Source organism: Trachemys scripta, chromosome 1, assembly GCF_013100865.1.
Source record: "Trachemys scripta elegans isolate TJP31775 chromosome 1, CAS_Tse_1.0, whole genome shotgun sequence".
Classification (NCBI taxonomy): Eukaryota; Metazoa; Chordata; order Testudines; family Emydidae; genus Trachemys; species Trachemys scripta.
In genome coordinates, this window is record NC_048298.1 from 41612195 (window position 1) to 41629181 (window position 16987).

The 16987-nt window shown below is 38.8% G+C and overlaps 1 protein-coding gene across 26 annotated transcripts in view; it reads left to right on the plus strand.

Annotated features, from left to right (window-relative positions):
* CADPS2 (calcium dependent secretion activator 2) overlaps window positions 1–16987 on the plus strand; it is a 570146-nt gene that overhangs the window by 433088 nt on the left and 120071 nt on the right. For 18 of the 26 annotated variants that reach the window (XM_034768448.1, XM_034768267.1, XM_034768287.1 and 15 more), the window contains 4 exons: window positions 1174–1275; window positions 8933–8996; window positions 12057–12180; window positions 15066–15086. In XM_034768448.1, the coding sequence (XP_034624339.1) occupies window positions 1174–1275; window positions 8933–8996; window positions 12057–12180; window positions 15066–15086 (311 nt within the window). The remainder of the gene's footprint in view (window positions 1–1173; window positions 1276–8932; window positions 8997–12056; window positions 12181–15065; window positions 15087–16987) is intronic. The other 8 variants (XM_034768277.1, XM_034768336.1, XM_034768410.1 and 5 more) reach the window with 1 other exon arrangement.

Consider the following 16987-nt stretch of genomic DNA (forward strand, 5'->3'; position numbering starts at 1 on the left):
TTTATTTTTATATCAAGTATCTGCCTGTATGTAAGAAGGGGTTTGTGTTACTTGATAGATGTTTTTCAACAAATGTATTAGAGTAATATTATTTTAACTGTTGAAACATAGCTTTCCCTTTTGCAAGTGCAAATTTTCACTTGTGGTTTAGCACCCATAAAATGGAATTACAGGTAGCAGTCAGAGGCTCTGCACTTTGAAGTACCTGTTTTCACCTGTAAAAAGGACTGAAGATTGCAAATATCCAGATTTGCACTGGCAGTTTATTTGCAGGTGCAAATTTTGCAGGTGTAAATTGCACCCACAGAAAGGGCACTTCTTACAGGTTAATTATTAATTACTGCAAGTTGAATGAGGAAAAAAAATAGACAGTTCATTTTGAGAAAGGACCTCATTTGTTGAAATCTCTTTTGCTGTATACCTGGTCTTCCTCCAATGTTCCGGTGGCTGCTCTGTCTTGTTCACTTGCTGCTTCTTGTCCATGTTGAGGGAGCTTCATTTGATAGGTCTGACCCTAATTGGTGCTCATTCCCTCAGGAAGGGATTCTTAGGAGCTGCCTGCTAGAGGTGGGAAACTTTTTCATGTTGGGATGCTTTTCTACCATGTCAGCAGCACAGTGCCTCAGGGTGGGTACCTCCAAGGATCAGGGAGTTGGAATTCAGAAGACTGGGCCTGAGTTTTGGGCAGGAATGCTCAGCTGAGTGTGCAAGGACAGAAACTAGCTGGGGAATGGATTGGAAAGACTGTCTGTGCTACCTTCTATTGGGTAAGCATGGCTGTTATTGGGAGGGATCTTTATGACAGGGATGCTGGAATGAAAGACTACAGGGAAATGGGAGCCAGATAAATAGTTAAGAATTTGAATTTCTAAGCTCTAGTCTAATTGATTTCTCAATATAAGTTTCAGCCTCATTCTTTAACTATATACATACATTATTACTGGGTTTATTTCAAAGCAATGGAAAGGGGGCAAAGGCCAGGGAGAACTCTGGGTGTAGGAATGGGGTAAATGACGACGCTTACATTGAAGGAGGATGTTCAAACAAAACTCACTGCATAGTTTTAATCGATTAAAACCTACCAAGACAGAAGACAGGTTTAGTTTCTATGATTATGATAATATGTGGAAGAAAATGTTGAACAAAAGATTAAATAACTATATCATATTATAGGCCTGATGGAATTGGAACAGTCTCAGTTGAAGAGAAAGAAAGGTTTGAGGAGACTAAAAACCGACTTTCTTCCCTTTTAGAAAACCAGATAAGCCACTTCAGGTGAGTATATAATTCATTCAGTGCATATGAAGCTTCATTCAAAATGGTTTTGACATGGTGGTGTTCATTGTTGTGACTATGAACAAGACATATTAAAGATAAAAGTTGTTACTTGAGGAAAAATTCAAGTCATAATAAATATAACATAATACATTTATATTGGATGTCTTTCAAAAATATATCATTTAATTTAATCACACATTATTGGCCTATAATGTTCACTTATATAGCAGAGGAGACTAATTCCTTCCAATGTGGGAATCACTGGGTGAAATTCTATGGCCTCTGACCTCCTGCATAACAGACTAGATGATGATATCAGTGTTTTTGGCCTTAAAACCTATGACTATAATTCTAACTCATGATTAGCTTAAAATCTTCAAATGAAGACAAGTGAATAAGCCATAACTGAAGTCTTGAACAGTGTTAATGAATATGATCCATACGCAAACTGAGTGCCCTGATTGATTGCAGCTGAGTTAAGTTAAAATTATTTTTTTAACCTTTGAGCTAATCAGATCCCATATGCAAATCTCTATTTCCTGACTGGACCAATCAGAGGTAAATATTTTTCTGGGTATCTAATCTTTCTTTACTAACCTTTATATTTTTATACATTTTCCCCCATATCAAGCCAAGTCCTTGCTCCCTAGTCCTCAATGAAGAGTTTGTCCATGCTGAGTTTCAAATTTTAGTCTTTTTTGTTGTTGCCCAGTTCAAAAACTTGATTTAGAATTAAATCACAAAGGAAAGAGTATTTCTTTTTCAAGGGATCATCTACAAGGATTCCAATCTTGATTCCCATGCACCCCATGCACACATGGTCAGATTCTTTTGGCCAGCAGTGGCCATCGAAGCTACATTTGAGCCCTAGATGTCCTTGTGCCCCTGCCAGAACCAAGGGCATAAAGGGTAGACTGGGCCCAACCAATCCTTAGTTCTTGTTTACTATTCATGGCAGCAAAACAGAATCCTTGAAGTATCCCACCAGCCTCTTTGCACACTGTGCTAGCTAGTGTTAGTTATTCGTTACTCTTGGTGCCTGTTGGCAACACACACATGCACAAAAGAAAGAAAGAGAGAGAAAATTTCTTATTTTAGTCAGGTTTTGGATTTAGGCTAGAACACTCCCTGTACAGGTGTTCTAGCAGAATGTCAGAAGAGAAATCTCGAGAGTTTAAAACCTGCCCCTCATGTAAAGCTTCAATGCCACTTAATGATGGGCACTCTAGGTGCCCATTTTGTTTAGGAGAGGGACATATTCCTGAGTGATGTACCATATATTACCCAGGGCCGGCTCCAGGTTTTCTGCCACCCCAAGCGGCGGAAAAAAAAAATCGCACTGCTCCGTTCTCCGACGACAGTTCAGCGGCAGGTCCCTCATTCCCTCTCTTCCTCTTCAGTGGCACTTCAGCGGCAGCTCAAAGAGGAAGAGAGGGACTGAGGGACCCGCCTCCAAATTCCCGCCGAAGACCCAGACAGGCCACCCCAATAGCGGACGGAATGCCGCCCCTTTGTATTGGCTGCCCCAAGCACCTGCTTCCTTAGCTGGTGCCTGGAGCCGGCCCTGATATCATCCCTCCTTTGGACTTAGAAAGCCAGAGAAGCCTGCCTGAAATTGTTCCTCCTGGAATGCACTCTGCAAACTCCTCGGACATCAAAAGGAAGGACACAGCTGAACCTCACTCCTCAGGTTGGTCCCTCTCCATGGGTGCCCTGGTGAAACCAGATTCCACCCTGAACTCTCAGGCTATGTAAACCAACAGGCCCCAGTCATCACCCACCATTCCAGCTTCAATTACCTCAGAGGAGGTAGGAAGAGCTCTGCTCCAGAATTGAGCCAAGGCACAGGACACATAAGTCTTACTTATCTCAGGCTCAACAGCTAAGGGGCAGCCAAGAGCCTGAGAAGGGTCCCTTTGGCATCCTGGCACCAACTGTTAAGAGAGCACTGGTGGTACCCACTGAACCTGCATATCACCAATCTCTTGGTATTGAGCCTTCGGTTTCTAGCATTTTTGCACAAGCAATCTCAGAACAGTGTTTCTCAGTGCCCAGCACATCAACAACTAGTGTATTGATACCCAGGTCATATACAGTACTGAGTGATTTTTCTGTGAGCCTGGTACTGGAGTCTCCTCTTCTGTGAGGTTGGGGGTGGTGATAACTAAGCGACCAGCTATTGAGTTTGTCAGTCCAGCAAGTGAAGGCGGAATCTCCAATATTGACTTCATCCTCTATCAGCTGAGGGAGCACAGCAGAGCCAGGGCACCTGTGACAGGACAGCCTCTCCCTTGGAAGAGGTATATTTTTAATCTCCTTTTGGGCATAATAGGAACTCTTCTCCTACACACCTACCTTCCCTGCCTCGTGTAGCACAATAGAATTCAGGAAGAGACTACTCTAAGGAGGGATCTGTAAGGGCCAGCAGGAAACGACCTACGGTTCGAACCCCGCATGTGTCTGCCATACTCATATGAGCCCTGGCCCTACTGAACCCCTGGGGACTGCAGCCATATTCAGGCATCATCGGCTCCTTGTAGGCTTAGAGTCCCCTCCCCAAAAAGGCAATATAGACCAGCAGTGCCAGCTCAGCTAGTGCAGCCTCAGATCCTGAAAAGATAGGAAGAGGGAGATGATGAGGATCAGCCTCTACAAGGGGAAGAATAATTTGTCCCTGCTGCGATCTCCTCATTCTCTCCTGACAAAGCAGCAAATCTCTCAATGTCTTCTTCATTCAATGACTTCAAGACAACTTCATCAAGTATATGGCAGAGATTCTAGATATATTTCTGGAAGTGGTGCAGGAAAAACTTCTCAAACTTCTGCACATCTTGCACCTTTCTATGCCTGACTTCCTACGCCTATAAATGAGCACTGTTGAAGCCTGTGAAAGACTTGTGGTGCATACGAGCATCTATTTTGGCCACATTGAAATGAGCCGACAGGACTCATTTTTATTCCCATCCAGTTCCAGGGTCTTCTGGTAACTGCATTCCAAGAGACGTTGACGCAACAGAGTCCTTCCAATTCTATATCTAGGGAGAGAAACCCAAAGAAACTGGACCTGTTTGGATGCAAAGTCTACTCATTTGCCAGTCTCCAGGTGCACGTGGCTAATTTCCAAGTTTTTCTGACAAATGCAATTATTTGAATTGGTACCACCTGTGTGGGCAAGCTATCTCAAGATCATCAACTGGAGATAAACACTGTCATATCCAAGGGGCAACTTATTGCCCACATGTCCTGACATGGCCAACACAGCAGCACATGCTATGACTACATCAGTGACTGTGAGAAGATCTTTTTGGATCCAGTCTTCAGAGATTTCTTGGTTGATCCAAACAACAACTGAGGAATTGCCCTTTGAGAGCAACAAACTTTTTAATTCAAAGGCAGATGAGGCCATGCATTCCTTAAATGGATGGCCTCTAGGGCAACTCTGTATTTTCTGGGCCTCTGTGTTCCCATCCCAAGAAGCAAGCAAGCAAAACCTCCGGCCTCCTTTGGACATAATTCTTCTGCTCAGTGTTATCATCAGCCCCAAAGGATCTCAGAGTTGCCGAGAAGGAAGCAAAGGTTCCACTGACGATGAACCTCCAACTCTTCTTCCTCTGTCTCAGAATCTGGGTCTTGCATCAAGCAGCCGGTATGATTCCAATGTCAAGATCCTGATAGCAATGCTCAAAGATCTCTTCCCTTCTACCTCCCCATGCCCTCCTTTGGCAGCTTCCTCTTTTTGTTTCATTAATTTTGGACTCAGAACTTCTTAGACCAGTAGGTCCTAGAAATTGTAAACAAAGGGTACTCTATCCAATTCTTCTTACTCCTTATCCAACCCTTTTCAGGAACCCTTCTCACAACATACTTCCTTTTACAATTTAAGGCAGTGAGGAACTGCTCTTAATGTTCAGAAACAGGGATATTTATTTTCATTACCTTTTCATCCCAAAGAAGAAAGGGGTTTGGTGTTCCATTCTTGCTCCTCAGCATTTCAATAAATTCATCTGCCATTTTAAATTTAGGATAGTGATGCTAGCCTCCATAATTCCCTTGTTAGATCCTGAAGATTGGGTTATAGTTCTCGACCTGCAAGATACCTATTTCCACATATCCATTCATCTGGCCCCGAGCAAATAGCTCAGATTCCTAGTAGGAACCAGTGCAAGGTCCTGCCCTTTGGTCTTTCCACTGCACTGAGGTTATTCACCAAGTACTGGGCAGTCATTGCAGCTCATCTAAGCAGACAAGGAATCCAGGTTAAACCAACCCTCAATAACTATCTGATCTGAGTAATCTTAAAGTCTTAACATTGCTGGACATTAAAAATCATGGTCTTATTAAAGACAGGGTATTTATGGCTTATTACAACAATCTGTAACCTTACACCCCATAACTGCAGAGGTGTTAACAGGCCAGTTCATTTTGGATAGTCTCTTAGAATATGTGTTAACTACTTATTCTAAACAATCTGTTGAACCTGGCATTTAGCTGTGACACTCTGGGCTTGTCTTTACTGAAGGCTAAATCGGCACCACTGCAATTGATGCAACGGCATCGATTTAGCAGGTGTGGTGAAGACTCAATAAGGTGATGGGAGAGCACTCTGCCATCGACTTCAGTATTCCACCTCAACGAGAGGTGGAAGCTTTGTCGATGGGACAGCATCTTAACTAGCGTAACTGAGATTGACTTACCTCATTAGTGTAGACAAGGTCTCTGAGTACTTTTCCCAGACCTGAAGAAGAACTCTGTGTAGCTCGAAAGCTACCTCAAAGGGCCCTGTCTTTTTACATTGACAGGACAAACTCATTCAGGAATACACCAAGAGTATATCTACACCAGAGACCTTACAGCAGCAGAACTATACGGATGCAGCTGTGCCATTTTGAGATATCTCTGTAGCCACTCTATGCCAATAGGAGCGAGCTCTCCCATTGACATAATTAAACTACCTCCAATGTGCAGCAGTAGCTATAGAAATAGCGCTGTGCACACTACCACTTATGCTGGCAAAACTTATGTTGCTCAGGGGTGTGTTTTTTCATGGCACAAGACTGTTTGTAGCATTTGTAGAAAGGGTTATAGGTCAGGAAAGGCCATGTCTACACTAGCACTTGTCGGTAAAACTTCTGTTGCTCTCCCGTCGGTATAACACTGCTACCCAAGCTGTACTGACACAGCTGTGCTGCTGTTAGCTCATAAGCATAGACATGGCCTAAGAGATTATCTATGTAGGTCTCCAACTGTGTAAGGGCATGTTATGAGTTAGCCAGGTTAGATCCACCTAGACACATTAGAGGTTGTTCCACTGCTGCCTATTTGAAGAATATCCATGTTCCTGAAATCTACAGAGCAGCTACAAGGAATTTGTTCTGCACACTGACAAGTCACTATTCTTTGATAGAGGCTTTCAGACCAGATGCCTGCTTTGGAAGGGCTGTCCTGAAAGAAGTTTAAGTAGGACTCCCACTACTCATCCCCAAGTAAACAGACAATTATTTAATAATCACTAAGAGTGGAATCCAAGTGGGCAAGCACTCAAAGAAGGAAAACAGTTACTTACCCTACAGTAACTTTGGTTCTTTGAGATATGTTGTCCACATGGATTCCACAACCCACCCTTGTTCCCCTCTACAATAGAGTTCTACTTCTTTGGGATTGGGGATTGGCAAAGGAAATGAGGGATGGTTAGGCCTGTTCTGTCCTTTATGCCTGCAGGTGGAGGAGCAAGAGGACATCTAGGGCTCAAGTGCAGCCCCAATGAACACTGTTGGCCAAAATAATCCAATCTCATTCACATGGGGTGCATGCCTACCAAGAGTGGAATCCATGTGGAGAACATATGTCAAAGAACCACAGTTACTGTAAGTAACCATTCTTCTTTTTCCATTATCCCATAACTTAAAAATAGCTGAAATATATCTTTTCAAACTCTCCTAAAAAGTTCACCTTTTGGCAAACAAAGCATGGAAAAATGTAGCTGATTAAGTGAGTATTTTGGAAAAGTATGACCGCATGAAAATAGGTGGTTGTAATGGAAACTGTTTTGTAGCCTTAATTCTAGTGGCTACTACAATACAGATCTGTAATTATTAATTAGGGCGCTCTATACTTAGATTGTTTTCAGCATTGACTCAGGATTACATGCATTTTAGAAGTGTTACGTTATTTACATATCATATGAAGGAGCAACACTTTAGAATGTACCCAGTGGGATCTCTTGATTTGAAATGCTAAATGTAATCCAGGGATCAATAACATGTATTCATAAACAATGTCACCTACAGGTGAACAGGAGTAAACAATAGAAAAGACAATACATGGATTATGCAAATACTCTGAGAAGGTTTAAGAAGGAGGAGGCAAATACAACATCCAAATGTGTATTTTATTTAAAGGTGGATTAAGGCTAAGGATTAAATCTGTTTTGCTAATTTGTTAATACCCCCAAGAGTTGCTAGCACAACAATAAGAAACAAGCAGAATGAAGGAGATAGTATACTGGCACTATGTCTGCTGAAAAGATTTGTCTGACCTCATTTTCAGGGCTTTATTATACGTTGGCCAAAGTGATTACTAAAATTCATTGGTCTGAATCCTTTTATTACTGGTAAAATGATGTTAGAAGCAACCATTATCATTAAACAATAATAATAATATTAAAAGAAATGTAGTTTCATGCAAATAATCTCAGCAAAGTAGAAAATCCCTTTTTTGATTGGGGATATCCCAGCAAAATACTGGTTTCATAGATAGGATTAGGATAAAGTATGATGTTCTAAACTCTACAGACTTGAAGGAGTGGCAGTTTTGTTTTGTTTTTTTTTTTGTTTGTTTGTTTTGTTTTGTTTTTTTGTAATCTGTTGAATTTATGGAATCTTTTCTTTTAATTAGTTAAGCGCCAAAAGTGTGGTGGTGCTATATGAGACATAAGAGGTTTGTGTCCTGGGGATCTTTCAATTAAAGCCAATATAAAATGCATTCATATGTAATATAGTTATAACAAAAGAGGAAATATTAGAGGAAATTTGCACCCATTTTCGCATTAATATTTTAAAAGTTTAGACAGAGATTTTCTTATGATTGTTAAACTAATATTAAAGCAGGATAGAACAGGTAAAATGCTACTTTACAGTTTCTTACTGCGATGTCTGCTAAAGTCATAAATGAAATCCCTTCTCAACACCATGCACACCTCTGACACCAAACTTGGAATATTTTTGTAAATACCATTCATAGTTTAATCACTGTGATAGGTGCTTTTTATCTTTTGGACTTTCAGAATTTTGGGGCTAAGCAAGAAGGGTTCAGATTTGATTTAATGTTATCCTATATATTGGATTAATGAAAAGATTTAAAGGTGTCTTCTGTCAATATACAGTATACATGTACCTTGCATTAATGTAAATTAAGGGAATGATGTATGCACATTATATGTAAAATAAAATTCTAAATTTAGAAATTACACTCTTGATTAATGAAGAACAGGAGTACTTGTGGCACCTTAGAGACTAACAAATTAAGGTGCCACAAGTACTCCTGTTCTTCTTTTTGCGGATACAGACTAACACGGCTGCTACTCTGAAAACTCTTGATTAATGGGTCCTGTGTTTTGTTGTTTGTTTTTTTTTTTTTTTTTTTTTTTTTTTTTAAGATACTGTTTCCCTTTTGGACGTCCTGAAGGAGCTTTAAAAGCCACACTTTCGTTACTTGAAAGGGTATGTTTTTTTACTTTGTTTTAATCCTGCTGGAGTACTTAATCTGTGTGTCCTATTATAATTGTGCCAGTGAGGACACCTGCACTTCTGTTTAGATACTGTTCTACTGGTTTCATTAATGCACTGCAACATTTTTCAACCATGAGAGATAGAAAATATTTACATGAACTTCCCAGAAGTCATTGCAAATTTCTTTATAAATTGATGGTTGTTGAGCACAACCTCTCAAATGAAGGTGGTTATGATGAATCCTGGTCATGTGCCACCTGAGGCACATTGCGCAAATGCTTAACTTAACTTAAAAAAAAACCTCCATAAAATTGAAATAAACTCCCAGTAAACGCAAAATTGAAGTCGATTTAAGAAGAAAAGGCAAAGGGCTAACGTCAGCCAAATTGGCATGGAGAACTGGAAATAAACTCTGGTCCTACAAATCCCCTCCACTGGTCCATAGGAAGGACAAGCAGTGTTAACAGCATCTATCCTCCCTTGGGAAAGAGGAGCTTTACATTTTAGAAAGGATTCCATAGGAGTGGGAGGCTACTGAGGGAATGAACTAAAACAAAGCATTGTGTGACCACCCAGGCAATACCCCAGGTTGTCTAACACTGCCCAGCATTTAGATAGGACCTGCCCCTGTAGCTCCATGCACAAAGTGGAAGTGGCAGCCATTTTGTGCCACTAAAACATTCCCTTGGCAGATTTTCTGTCTTGGAAGCCCTCTGCCAGACTCTATACCCAGTGATGAGTCTGATTCTATATATTCATTTTATTTTAAAATTAATTTCATGTACTATTTTACCATATGTTTAGAAATCTGTTATGTGAAAGCAGCATTACAATTTGTGTTGCTGCAGAATATGCATTTGCATGTGCAAGTGCCAGCTTTGCATGCATAACTGGGACCCCATGCTTTTTTTATACTTACTTTTGAAAAATTTGGATCATGCTGTCTAGTGTAGATGCTTTGATTAAAGATCAAGTCTAGAATAAATGTAATCATGTAAAATCAGAACTGAATTTTGGTCACAGCTAACTACAGGCAGCAAAGTGCAAATAAGAAAATTTTAAATCGCAAAATTAAGAGATGCAAGTGAAACATTAAAGCAATTTTTTAGCTTTGTTGGATTATTAAATATTGTGTTAGAGACTGGAGGATATCAGACTCCCTTAGTATTATCTTCAAGGGAGATATAAATATCTAGATTTACATATTAAATTCTCCATGACCAATTCACCTCATTTATAAGTCTTGATTTTTCAAATCTGTATTTAAATTTTAGTCAGTAATTAAGTGTGTATAAGAAAAATCTTTAATTTCTTCAAATGCCTACATTTGTCCACACATTGAAAAATGTAAATAGTTCTTTTCTGTATTTTTTGTACATATTTTATTTATATTTTAAGCTACTAAAAGCCAACATACCTGTAAAGATTGAGTGACATTGAAGTCACTGGCAAAGCTTCCATTGTCTGTCCACGCCAGAAGAGACAGAAGGCCATGGATGTGGTTTAAGTAGGCTACAGTTTTATTCACTTATAATATCTGAAAGTACCCTGCAATAAATTGTACAGTGCAGAGAGCAGACGTTGGCTCCCTGCTGATCCAAACATAGGAGCTCCAACCCCCCTTCCTCTGCTTCATTAAAGTGGGTCAAGAATAGGAGGGGGGTCTCAATGATGAGATGTATGAGACCCAAACCTCCATTACTCAGCTCCCATAAGGAATGCTTTCCTGCAAATCTTTTTCCAGTCCATTTTATCCAATAATTGTATCCTATTTATACCAAGTACCTGCACTGGTCATCCACCACAAGTTTTATGAATTAAGTTGCGATATTATAACATAACCTCCTTACCCTACCCCACCTGGTCCCAAACCAGCAATGGAGAAGGCATAAAAACCCAAGCCACTCTGGCCACTTTGACAGTGAGGGAAAAATTCCTTCCCAACCTTCAAAGGAAAAGGGGCAACTACCACAATACCCACAGCAGCTCAACACAGAACCTGGTCCTTTTGCCAGCTTCAAGGGAAGTGGGGAGAGAGAATGGGCTTCCAGCCTAAACAGGGTAAAGAGGGTCTCTCCATGACTACGTAGGCTATAAATACCTGCACCACTCTTCTGGGTCAGCAAGAAGGGCAGTGCAGTGACCTTGTCCTGACATGGCCCCATCTGCTTTCTACCCTTCCTGTCCATCCCTGTAAACTTCCCCCTTCTTCCAATCCACTGTCAGGGAGCCCTTAAAGGGACAATGCTCCTTTTCTTCCAGCTAGCCAGACAAAGACCCACTCTCATAAAGGTTGCAGTGGATATGTTAACTTCAAAAGGGATCAGGATTTCATCCTCAGTCAATTTTATCTTGGTTACTAATTTTAAATGCTGGAAGACTAGTCTTCTTTAATTTTTTTTTAAAGTGTCGCAATTTTTTTGAAAGGCTGTTTATGATCTAGCCTTCTACTGCTTCAAAAATTCAATGGAAGTCTGGTACTTGTGCTGCCTAAAATAGCTAATCCTTTTTCACCAATGAGACCTGCTTAATTTTAATAAGCATGTGCAGGAGGAAGAACAATCAGGAATGGCAAGTCTTGATGCTGTGCTCTTCCAATATTTTTTTTCATCTGTCAGTGAGTGTTATGCTCATGAAATTGTTGGATGCATTTCACTGGCAAAGGCTTAGCATAGCACAGATAAGTGCTCCGCAAATTTCGCTACTCGCATCTCTAGCTGTGTACCTTAATCTAACCTTCAACACTTCTGGTATTCCAGTCTTGGTTCTTGCTAGAACAGAAACCGACAATCATGATGAGTGGTGCCACACTGGAGGGGTGGTCTTTTAATGTGCATAAATGAGAACAAAAATGAAACCATCAAAATAAACCAGGGTTTGAACTCAAATCTTCAGAGCTAGTTTATTAACCAACTGTTATCTACTGAAATGCCTCTTTGATTTCTGCATTTATTAGCAAATCTAAAATAGCCACTAGCGTACATTCAGATTTTTCTCTTGGGCTTTAGGCAATGTGTGTAACCAATGTGTCTATGTTTGTCTCTGGGATAGGTTTTAATGAAAGATATTGCCACTCCCATACCAGCAGAAGAGGTGAAGAAAGTGGTTAGAAAATGTCTGGAGAAAGCTGCCTTGATCAATTACACACGACTTACAGAATATGCCAAAATAGAAGGTTAGTACAGTGATCAACTGCCAAAGTGGCTGTAAAAGCCAGCAATGCCTATTAACTGAATATTCCGTGAGCAGCCTTTTCCCTTTCCTGAGCAAACCTGTACCACAGCAAGGGGAAATGTCTCATTAAAATCTCAGCTGGTGAACTATAGAGCTTTTTCCTATTCATTGCTTTAATATGCCTCCTGGGACCCTGCTTGAATGAAAGATCCAGACTTCATGTTTAAGTTATCCTTTGTTCTTATTTGATTTTTCTTTAAGCCTAAAAGTGTGTTCATGGCTTATTTTTAATTTCTCTAAGTATTCCTAATAATTAAATTATTGGCAGTACATTCTTGCCATATCAGCAATAACAGTGCCCTGAAACTTGGAAACCAAGGTGATAGAGGCCTTAAGCAGACAAATAGATAGCAGAGTAATTTTGTTTGTTGTTGTGATGTCTTATCATTGTCAGTCAGAGATGGAAAACTTGCTGGTGGTATATATAGTGAGATGTAACAGTAAACTGTTGAAATGTCAATTATATTTAGATTATTTATAAATGCAGTAACAGAAATAAGCATTATTTCTCATGATGATCTGCACTTTTTCTTTATTTACAATTTGTGTACATTTGGGGTAATGAGATTAATCAGAATTGTTGCTAGTCATGGAGTAGTTTATGATGTGCAATGTTATTGTTCAACATAAAGCTTGTATTTCAGTAAGTCATAACATTGGGAAAAGTTTATGAAGCCATAAATGCAATAAAATTATTTTCAGGAAGCATAAAATAGTGTACCAGTCATCAGTACAGAGTTAACTTTAGGATTAGGAAAAAGGCATGAATCTCATTTTTAAAAAACATAGACAGTAGATGAGTTAGTTCAGCAGAAGAAAGACCATGACATATGCTTAAGAGTTGCATGTTATTACTAAACATTAAAATCTGTTTAATATAATTTGTAATAACATTCTGGAATTAAATACTGTAATGATATCAAAACCCAGTGAAATGAAAGGAGGCCAATGTTTGTAGAAGTATTACACTTTTTTTATTTTTTTTTATTTTTTAACTCCAGCTCTGGTCAAACTCACTGACAAACATGAGTTAACCAATCTCATGAGTGATTAACCAAAAAAAAGGGAAAAAAGCTATTTCATCACTATAGCAACCAGTATTATATAACAGCAGTAACAACGTGAAGCGACCTTAGTAACCAGTTTATCATCATTAATTATGATATCACGTTGTGTTAAAGCAAGAAGGATGAATATTAGGGGTTTTTTAAAATGAGAGAGCCAAGATACCTCTTCTCCCTTAGCTTTGATAGTATGCATACTCATAATTGGGACTTCTGCTGTTCAATAATCTTGAGCTTTTAGCAGAACTGTTAGAATAATAGGTATAAAAATTTAAAAAATAAATTAGACATCACCAAAGCCTGAAAAGACTTAAAAACTTACTGATTTTAAGCTGGATGTAGAAATAGTTTATTTACAATTAAAAAAAAATTCAGCATTCAGATGTTCTGAATTTTATTCTGGAAAAGTGTGGGAATGCAATTCTCCTAAGGACCACATTCTGCTCTTTAAACCACACATATAGTTCCCACTGAAGTAAACAGGAATTCCATGCATAATTAGCTTGCTCTAAGTGCAAGGCATGTAATGGAAAGCCCCAGAAACAGAAGTCCATCTTTTAAATTTTCTTATACAAATACATAACATCAAGAAGACAATTTTTTTGAAGAACAAGAGAGAGTATACATGTCCTAAATCCCTATTGGCACCAAAACCTCATACGACAAATACCTTGTCCAATAGCTTGCATTGTGTCTCTTTAGATTGATAGCAATCCTGGTCTGTCTTCATGTACTGAAATGGAGTTCTGGGTCCCCGTAACAATTAGTATTCCTATTTTTATTTCTTGCTTACTCCCTGCATTGGACAGTGGGAAGCATCTAAACATTATGTAACCTGCACAGCATTCATGGGTATTGGAACCGATGTCTAATCAATTAATATTTCCACAGTCAACAAACCAGCTTCAGTTAGTCAAACATCAGCCTACTCCATGTGCTCTAGTGGTTATATTGGCTACGTAAAATCACTAACAATGAAGGACAGAATAAAGCTACAAAGATGGTTATCATAACAATAGTAACATACAGTATTCTTATTCTGTGTTTTACTGTTTTTTCTCTCACCAATTTCCCAAGCATAATATAGGATGGATATGCAGGCTCAGTCTCTGGGCATGAACCAGAAAGAGAACTGTTCCTAAAATATAGTCAGATGGGAGTAGCAAATCAACAAGGACTACATGGAAAAACACATGCATTACACCCTCAATGGGAAAAGTCAGGTGATCTGTGAAAACTCAAACAGGACAATCTGGGATTAAGAAATATCCTGTAGTAGTTGAAATGAAAATGTACTATACATTTAAATACATGCTGGAAATAGAAAATACCATTATCAAAATTTCAACATGAGTTCAGCTTATTTTAATCCTCTTTCATTTCCCCATTTTTCTACCTCCTTTCCCCACATATCTCTTCATTACCAAAGAAGGAAGTCTGTTCAGAATATCATTATTAATGTTATCTATTTTTGGATGAATAGCATGTGATTAATTCATTTTTTGAATTGCTTAATGATATTGAATTTTAAAGCAAAATTTTCAGTGCCTGCTTTTTTTCTTAAACTGATTTGTGGTTGTCAGGTTTTTTTTGAAGAGCAACAAATGTAGTTTTCTGTATGCATACAGAAAAGTTGGTCAAAAATTTTAAATAGACGAGTGTTGAAATGCCTAATTTGATATTTGTTCTGCTTTGATGCGGTTAAATTAAGCACTGTATTTTTCTCTGATAGTGTCTTCATTTCTTTTTCCTTACACTTTAGCAACAGCAGAGAAGGATCCAGGTGATTACTATTTGTGTGTATGCATGATTGTACCATTGCTTTCAGTGTATTATATTTAAGTTAATTTAGATTATTAATTTATTTAAACAATCCCAGCATTTGGACCAGAACACAATAAAATATTACAATTAAAGTTGTGCTTGGAGTATAGTCCGTGCATTGTTTGCCTATAGTGAAACATACATATGATGTGTATTATTTATTAACAATCTAGATAATTGTAAAATTCTGTAATTTCTGGAGTTTGACATAGTTTAGAGGATAATATTTTCATCACATTCTTCAAACAGAACATTTTGTTTAATTTGAAAAATATACACAGAGGAATTAATTAATGGCTTCTTTGGGTTTTTTTAATTGACTAAATTTATAATTAAAGGGACATTGTCAAATTACTTGAGACCCAAACTTTAGGTTCTTTGAGTATAAGCTTTTATGAAACATAATGGGCTAAATCTTGAATTTGGCCCTCTGTTTTTACTCAGGTTTTACTCCATTGAAAGTAATAGAAGATGTCCTGAGTAAGGACCTTAATGTTTGGCCCCATGTAAATGTAATTGTTTCCAATAAAACTTTAAGAAATAGGAGGAAAGATTAGTGGCAAAAAATTGTTTAAATGGAAAATATTCTCTTACATTGTTTGCAATTGAAACATGACAATATCCTTCTAATGTATGAGAATCAGAAAGTGAAATTTATTAAAAACTACAGTGAAATTGACTGTCTTATTTTCATTGGTCCATGTGAACTCTCTATATACTGGTGTTTTCTGCAGTGTCCATTACCACCCCAATGGGTGCTCCATGGAGTCTTCTGCTGTCCGCTTTGCCCAGTTTGTTTGTTTAGTGTATGCGCACGCGCGCATGCACACACACACACTGCATGCCCTAAAAATGGTCAGATTGGATTAGCTTAATCTCCTTTCGAAGCTAGTTCCACCGTCAAATGCTCTCAGTAAAATAGCTAAGATGCCTTATTTCTGTCTCACATTTCATTTGGATCTTTGTAAACTGCATTGGTACGGAGGAGAGCAGCTGTCTTGAGAGGTCACAGATGGAGATGTGGTTGCTGATATACCAGGGTCCTGACCTATTGATGGCTTTTAAGATCAGGACCAGGAACTTGAACTAGCAACAGAAATCTTGCTCAGTCACTCTCCTATTGGGAAGGGAGAAAGGCCATGATTATTACCTAGATAAAATGGTGGAATAAAAATGTTTGTTAAATCTTCAGTGTTCACTCCTAGTCTAAAAATGAGGCTCAGTGTATATCTGGGTAGGAGTACGGTGCTGCCAACTCTTGCGATTTTATCATGAATCTTGTATATTCTGCATTTTTTCTTAAAGGTCCAGCTCCTAGAGTTATGCAGTTTTCTTCTAATCCAGTTTTCATTTAAAAAAAGGAAAAATAAAGTAAAATTTCTAGTGCTCACTGCTATAGAGAAAGGCTTGAAAATACAAACCATAAAGGCTCAAAACCACCAGAAGGGAAATAGAACCCAAAATGTGTATTTTAAAAAATATCAAAAAGGGTAAGCTGAACTCATGATTTTTGGGGGCCTCAGTTATGGTTTTTTGAATACTTAGGGTTGCCAATATTGGGTGTGGGCTTGCCTATGAGGAAAATATGGCTACCGTGACGTACCAAAGAACAGATGCTATGGTAATCGTAGTTCTATTTATGCGGACACTAATTTCCCCAAGCACGATTAATCTTGGGGATTCTGGCAGCATGATGAATAGTGGGTCTGTCTGTTCCTCTAGGAACTCAGGAGAGTCCTCCTCTGGACTGTAGCCTCTTGGTATCTTAGGTTTCTCTGCCTTGCAGACCAAATTTTGTTTCTGGATTGGGGCATCTGAGACTGAAGCGGAACAGGACTGATGTTTTGCCTCCCTTTGTCT